This window comes from Ctenocephalides felis, unplaced genomic scaffold (assembly GCF_003426905.1).
Source record: "Ctenocephalides felis isolate EL2017-DRISC unplaced genomic scaffold, ASM342690v1 CF-g0.4_SCAFFOLD_00045, whole genome shotgun sequence".
NCBI classification, from domain to species: domain Eukaryota; kingdom Metazoa; phylum Arthropoda; class Insecta; order Siphonaptera; family Pulicidae; genus Ctenocephalides; species Ctenocephalides felis.
In genome coordinates this window covers 22,533-34,324 of record NW_020536199.1, presented here as the reverse complement: position 1 = coordinate 34,324, position 11,792 = coordinate 22,533, and the positions used below count along the sequence as shown (strand labels likewise).

General features: G+C 31.8%; 1 protein-coding gene across 1 annotated transcript; it reads right to left on the bottom strand.

Moving 5' to 3' along the window:
* Nucleotides 1–1,045: 1,045 nt before the first annotated feature.
* Nucleotides 1,046–10,890, bottom strand: LOC113364299 (putative uncharacterized protein DDB_G0271606; the record flags this gene model as incomplete). Its single annotated transcript, XM_026606821.1, has 3 exons — nucleotides 1,046–2,432; nucleotides 2,797–2,900; nucleotides 10,574–10,890. Coding segments are annotated over 3 exons (1,808 nt in total), but the record flags the coding sequence as incomplete, so codon positions are not given.
* Between the last annotated feature and the right edge of the window lie 902 nt (nucleotides 10,891–11,792).

Below are 11,792 nucleotides of genomic sequence, written 5' to 3'. Positions count from 1 at the left end.
GAAGTAATATTTGTTTAATAGAAGAAACAAACCAACAGTGCCTAGGTAGAATAAGGCTAAAAATTTCAAATTTAAAATTTACTAAAAAAAACTGTGCAAATTTGTAATAAATAGTTATTATAAAAATGTATGATTTTATTTAAATTTGAGAAAATATTTATCGGCTCTTTGTCTCGTAATCAGAAATAATTTACGCATTTCATGCGTGTTATTTTTATCCTAGAATTGTTACCTGCGTCAAAATTATCTTTTGTTTATATATATATATATATATATAATGTTTCTATTACTAAATATTCCCAGCAACGAGTCAAAAAAGACAACACTAATTATATAGTAATATAAATTTTAATAATTTTTTTATTATCACATCTCAATTTCTGTTCTTTTTCAATACAAAATTATACATCATATAGTTAACTATTCTATCAAATATAATATCGTAATAATTATTTATCATGATTATATTATAATTGGTAATAAAACGCTTTCATTACAAGTGAAAGCAGACCTTGAAAATACTCTAAAGAAAACGTTATTTTTAAATTATTTACAATAAATATAATATCGTTCGAAAATCGGTCAAAGTTATAGAAAATAATTAATATTTTATATTTATAGGAAAGTTGTTCTAACTCAAATATTTATACAAAAATTTAGACTGGTCATTTATATTCTTAGCACTTTCTCTAATAAAATAAATGACTATTGCCAATAATACTTTTATGAGCCAATTGCAATTCAAAGACTTTATATAAGTTGCAAGTCTTTAAAAAATTAATTAATACTTTTTTCTTAATTTCTTAGCCATCTACTTAAAATTAAGTAACAGTAAGGTCTTGATAATTCGACATCGTTTTAAATATTTAGAAGCGATAAACTTAACCAAATTGTTAATGAAATTAAATTTGGAAAAAGATAAATGCATCTCTTATTTGATTAAGTAAATATCGTTATTTTCAAGATATATCCTACTGTGCGTTCGAATAAACTCAAATCGAAAACTTGATTTTCATAAAACTCATTTAAAATTACATCAGCATTTTTATTGTTCCGACCTTCCTGAGTATTCCCTGTTTTGTTGTTCTTGATCTAATGGTACCAAGTAGGTAATTGACGCATTTGGTTGTTCATCATTCAACCTGTAACCTTGTGGAGGACGCACCAATCGTCTCTGTTTGATTGCTGCCTTAGGAGCAACACTTTGCACTGGCTGGTATCGCTGCTGTTGATATTCAGGTTCTGGTTGTGCATATCCGCGTTGTTGTTGTTGGTATTTCTGTTGATTATATTTATCTTCTGGCACTGGAACTGGTACTGGAACAGGAATTGGAGTCACAGAATATCCGGCATTTACTAAAGCTTGGAATTCATCTTGAGTCAAAGGACGGTCCTTGGGACCAGGTAATCTGATTGGAGGAAGTTGGTTTGGGCTGCTGTCTTGGCTTGATTCTGGTTTTAAGCTTTTTGAAGTAGGTTGAGTTTGAGAAACATATATAGAAGATCTGGAAGCTTGTGGCTGCTGATGAGGTTGCTTAGCGCCTTGGAAGAAACCTTGTGCTTGGTTTTCGAAGAGACTTTTCAAGAATTCTTGATCTTCGGGAGAAGCTGTAGGAATTTTTGATGCCGCAGTTGCTTGTGGTTGATATCTGGTAGTTGGTTGGTGAGATATAATTGGTTGCTGCACTCGGTATTGCACAGCGTATGGGGATTGAGATGGTACTGCATATTGAGGTCGTTGTTCGTAGCTAGCTTTGCCAGATAAACCTGTAGTTTCTGCTAAATACTGATGAGTTATGGGTTGAGCAGTAGGCTTTCTGCCTAGTTTAGGGGCAACGTATGATTGGCCACCTTGGGCTATATCTTGATAACCATATTGTTGTTGGGCCTGTTGTTGCTGGGGAACATGTACGTACTGTGGAATTTGATTACCTTGTTGCTGTTCTTGCTCACTTATGTAAGAGTATTGAGCTTGCTGTCCTTGATATAAATGCTGAGATGGTGCAGCAGCTGAAATTCCTTTTGGTTGGTACTGCTTAACTCTCAAAGCGGATTGTTGTTGTTGAGCTTGTTCTTGTGCTCTGTTCGAAGCTACCAATTGAGCCAATTCTTTCTCGAATGTAGAGTCAGCTAAAGCAGATATGTGTTGATGTCTAGGTATGGCTGTGGTCGCTTGCGAGACATAAGGAGATGACGTAGGTCTTGGCTTTGGATAGTGATGAGGTTGGTGTTGTTGTAAGGCAGCGATCTGCTGTTGTTGTTGTATGTGCTGCAGTTGTATTTGTTGCAGCTGTTGCGTAGCTTGTGCGTGTTGTTGCTGTTGAAGGGCGTAGGTTGATGGACCTTGTTGACTGCCTCCAGATGATACGAGTTGAACTTGGGGAGCGTGAGCGTATTGTACTGGCGCTCCGGAACCGGCAGATTGAGAATGACTAGAATACACGACTTTATATATTTCTTGTTTATTGTTTTATTTTACTCCTTCAAATCACCAACACCAAAGATAAATGCATAAATAACCCCATATTAATATATTCTACGCAGGTCTTAAATAATGTCCAAAGTTGTCTTCAATCGATCGATATTAAAAATAAATTCTAATGTGAGTAAATAGTTTTCTCGTTTATTACTTCTCCATTTGTTCCTTTCACTTAATTCCTCCACCCTTGTGATAAACTAACGCTATATAAGTATTATGAATTTGCTTTGAGCAAAGCACCAAACATGTTATATATATCCAAATAGTTATTAGAGTGCATTATTACATTATTTGTTATTAAATTTTTTAATTCTTACCTTGGTAATACGTATCTGTGTTGAGCAGCCGGTTGCGATGCGCTTTGTTGTTGTTGCTGAGCCGATTGCAGTTCTTGCAGGAGTTGCAGATATTCTTGAGGAACCTAGAAACATTATTGTTATTAGTCACAAGATATTACTGAAAGAGTTTTAATAATATAATAAAGTAATACATATGATTTTGTGCTATGTGCTTTACTATTATTATGCTCATAATAAATTTGAAGAGTAATGGAAATTGGATAACTATTACAACTAAAATTAAATTAAACTTAATTTGTGATAATCGTGGGCAAAATAGTAGCATTTGATGGAAGGAACAAATTCATTTCTTGACTATTGTTGAATATGGGAAATACGTGAATCAAGTGAAAATTAAATAATTTATACTATAATTATTATATAATTATTAGCAACAAAATCGTCCCCAATGTCTTCTAAAAGTCATCTGTTCAAAATTACATATTAGTTGGATTTTATATAAACAACTTTTATATAAATCAATCATAATTTGTTAATATGGGCGGAATCGTGGCATTTGATAGGGTGACAAGATTTACTTCTTATTTGAACATATATATCTTTATTTTGAGGATTTAGGTGGACGTCATTGTCAATCCTATATAAATATTGTTATTGTTGACCTAAAATGTTAATGTTAATGTTAAATGTTAATCCCAAAGTATCTATAAAAAATCTAAATAGAGACGCGAATAGGTGAGCTTGGAATTGAAGTTAAGCAATAAGTTCGCCGTCTACTCCGGGCTGGTGGCAATTAGTGTAAATTTCAAAATCGGAATAAAAGTACTTGAATGTTATGTGTTATTACATCGTAGAGAACAAAGTCATGCATTCGTTTACTTGGCATTACGAACTCGGTAACATAGGTAACAAACAGCTTAGAACGAACAAAGGTCGAATAGAATTTCGCACTTGGCGAATTAACCTAATTTTGCTACAGGCGACGGCTGACTTTGAATAAAAAACCACGGATAAATATATCATTTTCATTGTTAATAGACCTAGTTTTATCCATATTTTTTCTTCATAAAGATCAGGAAACAAATTTCATAAAATGTACTCAAACGTAGTTAAAAGTATCATTAATACAGGCTGATTAAGCATTCTAGCAAGGAATTTCTTTGATCAAATTAATAACAGATAATACAAAAATTTCATAATAACCGATTACGTGTCTTTTTTTCGTACTGTTACTGTACTATTTAGCTATTATTATTGTAAAAAACTGCATCACTGAATTTGTTTTTTTTGTACTTCATGAACAATTTTATTTACATAATATCTTATTAAATGTTCAAAAACTATTGAGAAAAATCAGCTATTTATTTTTGTCATGACACCTTTATAAAATTGTGTTTTTTTTTTAATTTCCATATATTTAAATGTATCTTAGTAAATTTAGTAATAAGAGTATGAATATTTGAGATTTAAAAATAATAATGATGCACAATAATTTTGTTAATGTTTGAAGATAAATAATTAAAACTGCATTTTTGTAGAGAAATTTGATAATTGATCAGGAGTTCATATTCAAAGGACTCGTATAATTTCTTCATTTAATAAAAATATTTTAATAAACAAAACACAGCGCATAATAAACAAAATTAAAAAAAAAAGAGTGCGCGTAAGGTTCACACGCGATTTAAGTAAAATTTATTTGCTACTGTACAAGATGGTATTTAAGTAAAAATAATTACATCATATAACAATTTTGAATAATATTTATTAGTAATATGGCAACACTGGTGATGCACACATTCATTAGTGTCAACCATTATACACATTTTTATAATGATAAATTATAAATTATATATTTATAATAGCATTAAAAATATGTATAATATTTAAAAACAGTAATGTAATTGAAGTCATACTTCAAATATGACATCGGTTGTCATTGTAATTAGCATTTAGAAATGAACTTTTATTAGAGAAATGAAGTAATTGTTGATTAATAAATTCGACACTAGACTCGGCCGTAACGCACTTCCGTTGCATTTGTACGGATTTACACCCTAGTCGCGCCTAAAGAAGTTTTACTTCAAAAATAACTAACATAAATTCAGTTTATTAAAAAAATAACCATCATGAAAATAACCATTGACTTGAAAGCATTAAGTTAAATATGAATTAATTTGCAACAGCAAATTTAACAAATTAGTTAAGTAGGGGAGACTGGGTACGGTTGTGCCAGGTATAGTAGTGGTATAACAGCTAAACTATACTGATTTTAAGATAGGGTCCAGAGGGAGAAAAGTGTAGAATGTTTGTTCGAACAAGTTTCCATTATTGCATTGACTCAAAGCCCTATATTAACATGATCTGTAGACCGTACTACATTTAAAAAGTGAGAAGTAAATTAATTTTTATTTATGTTTATGGCTGTCACAACCGTCCTGGGGGTAACCGTCTGGACGGTTGTGCCACTCGCCCTTTTCTTGTATGATTTGATTTTATGACTAATTCATTGTATTTGTAATTTACTTTTCTCGCAAATAACTAACAAAATTATTACTAATAGAAAAAGTACACAACTGTATCCAGTCTCCCCTGCCACAAATTAACCCAATGCATATGCATTTTTTTCTAAAATTAGCAATTTATTACTGCATCGATTTATACGTTTAGTAAGAGACGTTAGTAAAAGATTGATTATGATTAAAAATTAAAAACTACAAAGAGAAAATGCAAAATGCAAAATGCTAACTATGTAATTACTGCCGAGTTCCGATAAAAATCTCTAATTAATATAACCCTATCGTATGTATAATTCATTGTCCATATTTGCCCTAGAAATCGTCATTCACGTTTAGAAATGCAAATATTATAGCGTGTCATTCAGTGACATTGTCTTATGTCTTTATGCGAATAATAAAGGATATTGAGAAATAATATAATAATGCTTTGAGGAAGGAGAATGTATATTCATTCTTTATCCGTTGTTCATTTTGCTATTTCAAAATATTTAAACAAATGCTCACTCATAGGCCATAAACATGTCATCATGGTACTGCCGCCCGAGGGTCGTTGGTCGTTGGTCAGTCGTTAGGCTTGGTAGACATGAACAGATGGTGATTTATGCCATTTCTCGGAGATTAATTTAAATACTTATAATGACTAATAAAAATTATACATAATTTTTGTTACGTAAATTTTAGTTTTGCGGCGAATCTTCAGTCTATGAACCTAAACATAGCTGATGTTGATGCAATGGTATGTCTCAAATGTATTAATCAAGTGTCAGTTTATTTGATAAATTTATTATTTGATATTTTTATATGTATATATGTTTCAAATGCTTATTATTTATAAATTAATTAAATGATAAACTTAACTAGTTGGTATTGGTATTTTGCCTTGAGGCAAGTTACATGGACTTCCCGATATTTGTAAATAATCGACTTAATCAATAAAAAACAAATTAATTTATGAGTGATTAAAAACATTCCGAGTGGGTTTATTACACATTATTGAAAACGAATGAACATGTTAACTTAGAGTATTATCTAAAAGCAAATTTTCACAAATCAATAATTTTTATAATTGAACCAGTATGACTTTAATGGTTTAGTATGTTCATTAAGACCAAGTACTCTATCGTTATACCAAGTAAGTCGTCTAATTTTAATTTTAACAAATGTCAAAAAAACTAGTCATTTTCCTAAACTTTGATGAAATTTTAAAATTAAACTACTTGTCGTAAGGCCGTAATATTTCAGTAAGGTCTATAAGACCATGATATATATCGCCAAAAAAAGATCTATAAAAATCGGCTTAAATTTTTTTTCAACAGGTAATTACAAGAAAACGGCTTGGTAGATTTTCACCTAAAACTAATCAGTATCATTCCCAACTAATATCTTTCGAACAGTTTTTGATTTTTTTAAATCGATTCGGTAGTATGAGATTAAATGTGGATGAAAAGTTTAACACTTTTTTCCAAATTACAAAGAAACGATTTGGCAGATTGTCGCACAAAACTGAAAAACTCACTTGTTTGTTTGTTTCCATAATTTTTGGTAATCTACCTATACATTTTAGAAAAACCCGGGACACAAATTGGAAATCCGGGACTGTCAAACCGAGACGTATGGTCACCTTATTTATTTATTTATTTATTTATTTATTCATAAGCAAGCCGTAATCAATAATAAAAGATTTTATTTCAGGCTCTTGTCAAGCATATTCATAATTAATATTAAAAGGATAGTAATTTTATAATAATCATAGTAGCTGCACGAATTTCGTTTCTGAAAAAAAAGTTGAAAAAAAGCATGAACATTAAATACAATGTTCATAATCAAGTTCATCATATTAAAGTCTATCTGACCACCAGTTAAGCTCAAAATTATTGCACAAGGTTGAAAGTTAAAATCATTTAAAACCGTAAAAATTTTAAATTAATAAAATAGCAATAAAAAAACATGGTTGTACAGGCGATCAAATAAATAGTCAGACTACATAGATAAAGGATAAGGATTATACAAGAAAATAGTTATTGAAATCAAATTGAGAAAATTCAGTAATATCATAAAAAGCTAATTCTTTAAAAAGTTTAACTAGAGAAACATGAAATTTTTGCTGTCTAAGTTTCGGATATTGAGTAAAAGTTTACGAGTATTCATAAGCTGAATACCTAGATCGTCGATCGTATTGAAAGAGCTGTGGCTAATTTATATGTGCGCGAGTGCTTAAAGAAAATCATAAAAATTTAGAGTAAATAAGGTCACTTGTTAATATTTTTTGTATTAGAAAATGTGTTACAACCTTAAGAGACATCAACCTCAGGATAAACTCTTAAGGTCCATGTAATACTGGTTCTTGTGATCGAAAGAAAGATGGTTTCTTAAGATCTAGTCAGTAAAAGACTTATAGCCTTTTCAAATGTGGTCATACGTCTAAAACCCTAGTTTTAAGGTTACCTCTTCGTATCGGGAAGCGATGAAAGATATACTAAAATATACTAAATACCAGTCATTGCACCCCAGAGAGACCCTTGAACCCTATTCATACGACGATAATATAAAATAAAAATCATAACAAAAAATCAAATAATAAGGGAAAAAATCATAAATAACAATAGGAGACTCGATGAGAATTGATGTCAAAAACAGTGCGAACTTCTGCACCATGCAACACCGCCAATGTCGATTTCATTACCAAGCGCTCCAAACATTTTTCTCCACCACCTATTGTAATTAGTTACAAATCACACATTTTCATTAGACCGTGTATCATTTACTCCGTTCCTTGATATTTCCCACATGGTTATTATATTTTACGATGTGAATATTTTTTCACAATGACCGCGGTTAACATGCGCTCTGCCCCGTAATACTAGAACCCAGTAATAGTACAAGAGACGAGGTGGAGGTGCACGGCACAACCTCCAGACGAGGAATGTCTGGGAACGTGGCCGCGGACATAAAACACTCAACACATGAATAGAAAACTATTGTGAAATTCTATTTCAAATTTCATTTGTACGGCATTGACATGATGGAATAGAAATCTCTAGGATTTCGTACCGAAAATTGGAACGGACTCCTACTGTTTTGGATAATAATGGATGTCAGTCCTTCAATCAAGAAGCTCGTTAGACAAAACTAGAGATTGAAATTGATCAAAATATTAGAATCCGATATATAAAAAATTAAAATGCTATTTAAAAGCACCGAAAAATTGGTATAGACTCCTACTGGTTTTGTCTATGATGTACGAGTATGTCAGTCCTTCAATCAAAAAGCTCATTGTATGAAACTAGAGATCGAAATTGATTGAAATATTAGAATAAAAAACAAACAAAAATTAAAATGCTATATAAGAGCTGGTGAAAATATTCTTTTTACATTCATGTTATTTTTTCTTAACACGTCAATCGCCACGATAATATCAGAAAAATTCCACATGGGCTATGAAAGCGGTTTCTAACCTCAGGGTTGGGGGGGGGGGGGCGCGTACGGCACCTTCCAAAATACTATTTTCAAAAACTTTGAATTAATATAAAAAATAAACAAAAAAAAATATATTTTATAAATATTTTTACATAATATTTGTATATTAATTTGTAGTCTGATAATATCAGTTGAGTATTTAGAAAAATAAAATTGTTGAAAAAATTAAGGGAGGCGCAACATTTTTTGTATTAGAGCGGGGGGGGGGTGTAAAACGCAATGCAAAAAAGGTTGGAAACCACTGGGTTGTCGTAACTTTATTAGATAACTTAGATTACAAAGTATCAAGAAAACTTATCAAAGAACAATATTTTTTAAACAAATCTGGGAAAACACTATTTTTTATGTCACACATATATAACTGACTTGGCTCTATATTAAAACTGTTTTTCCTTCTTCCAAATTGCTGTTTCCAAATTGACAGTTTTTTAATATTTTCACGTAGCAAATGTATCAGAATTTTTTTTCCGAAATTCCTAGAAAAACACTATTTTTATTTCGCACATATATGACTGTCATGGCTCTATATAAAAACTTTTTTCTCCATCAACCAAATTGCGTATGTCCTGGGTATGTGGACGGTTGTGACAATTGCCCTTTTCTTATATGATTAGATTCTTTGACAAATCTATTGTATTTTAGTATTTTCACGTAGATAAATATTCAAACAATCAATTAATTTATTTTTTTCCTAGCTAACTAGTATTTTAACAAAATTATTGCTGATCAAAAAAAGTGGCACAACTGTACCCATATCTACCCTACATTAGTAAAAGAGTTAACGTTAGTCAATAGAAAAAAGTTTAAAGTTGAATAAAAATAATAGTTAAAAAAGGTTTTCGAACAAATGACAATTTAATATAATAAATAGGCTAGGGCGGGCCACAAAGGACCAATTTGACTTTGAGTAATTATATTGTGTAAACCAAACCAATTATACTCCAACAAATAGCACATATCAAGCAAACAAACTATCTGGCAATGCTCAGTAAAACTCCCAGGTAATTCATCTTTGTAGAAATGAATTTTTTCTGCTGTTTTTTTACCTAACCCTGTATCCTGGTTCTTTTTACCCCATAGGCGGAGTAAAATGAGTCGATCAGGGGGCAAACTGGTCATATGTCTTACATTATTTTTAAAGGGATTTTACAAAATAACAGCTACATTATTGAACAAATGCAAAATATAAATTTAATGGGAGCATTTTTTACAGAGATAATACTGTAAATAACCTCGATCTGGAATTTTGTGAGAAATATTTATCAGCAGAGTTGGAATAACTATTTATTTAATTTATCACTTGTAACATTGCTTTATTATTATTTACTTTTTTATTTGCTAATTTTTATTTTTACGCCTTTGCCAGGATAAAGATGGTCAGTTGTTTTTTTTATCTCACCCAGGTGTTAGTTTTTATAAAGGTTATAAAAGTAACTGTTGAATCTAACTTGAAATTAGCAATATATCTTATAAAACAAATGAAGAACGTATACTTAAAATTTATAAAAAGGTTTCATAAACTAAACAACAGTGCTCACAACCAATAAAAACTAAGAACGAAAGCAAATACTTTTGTTATGGATTTGCAAATATAGCCGTTTATCTCTCGTTAGCAACGTCGTAAGAATCAAGGTGATGGCTGGTTATACATCTTCTTTCCTCTACTTTCAAATATTGTTGTTGAAAAAATTTTTAACCTTACTGGTTTTTATGGTATCGATGGTGGACCTATTTACCCCCGGACCTTTAAACCCCGCTCTACCGTATTTAGTTTACCAAAAACTATTTTTTTCTCCACTTACCCTAATTTCGGTTCCCTGCTGTCCTTGGCCCCCCTGCTGGGCGTGCTGTGGTGCAGCCCTGATCAAAAGGGGTCCCTGAGTCTGCTGACTCGCTGCATTCGGATTGGCACTAGCATATCCTTGCAAATGTTGCAAATGCAAAGGATGTTGCTGAGCTCCAGGAACTCGTACTCCTTGAGGTGATCTCTTGGCAGGACTGGATGACGACTGATCTTCAACTGCTGCTGCAGGTTCTAGGGGTTTGACGGGAGAAGACTTCGATGATGGTTCTGCTGATTTTGAGGCAAGCTCGGCTCCACATGATGTGGCCAAAAGACCTGGGGGAAGAAGAAATATTGGGTTGGTTGATGGTAATAGAATGAAATTTATAGTAAACTACCCTATCACTTTTCGATTTTGCTTGCACTTGTAAATATCAGTACGGTTTTGGGTACAATTAAGATGTCACCTATTTTATTTATTTCATAAGATACTCTTATACTTGGTAAATTGGACTCGCCCGTAGGTAAGCGGTTAAGAGCGACGGGACTTGTTTCAGAGGTCCTGGGTTCGATACCCACTCCGAGCAGCCTGTTGTCAGGCAGCAGTGACAACGATTTTCACTTGGAAATATAGATAGCAATAGGTTTCCAAGTGAAAATAGCCCTTGCCCGGCATTGCTGCACCAATGAAAAAAGTCAGCCCTATCAGATTAATTCTAATAACAAAAATTATCAAATATGGATGGATTAACCATTGGGTTACCGTCTAAAAATACGAAGTAAGGAGAAGTTTGAGCCCAACAGCTCATAGGACGTAAGGTTCTGATTGCTATTAAAAATATATAAAAAAAGCTTGGTATATTGAAGAAATTATCTTATCTTACAATAAATAATTCCATCATGTTTCTCTAGCAATCTTGCTCAGTGTGTTTTTACATTAAACGGATTGCAGCAATAAAAATACCCAAAAAATTTACTATTGCTCTCACAACACAAATATCTGTCAGTACTTTCATTATAATTATTTGTTCCATCTAACATCTCATTATCACCTGGTTTACACGAACATCTAATTCCCAATTGCAATATCTAATTTTTCGAAATAGAAGTCGAAAACAAAATTACTGCCGACTCAGATTTAAAAAAGTCGTGAAGAGAAACCGCGCATAATATTTGTTAGATTATTCGAAAACTGCTGCCGGGAATCGATTTTAATAAAATAATAACAAGTTTCTTAA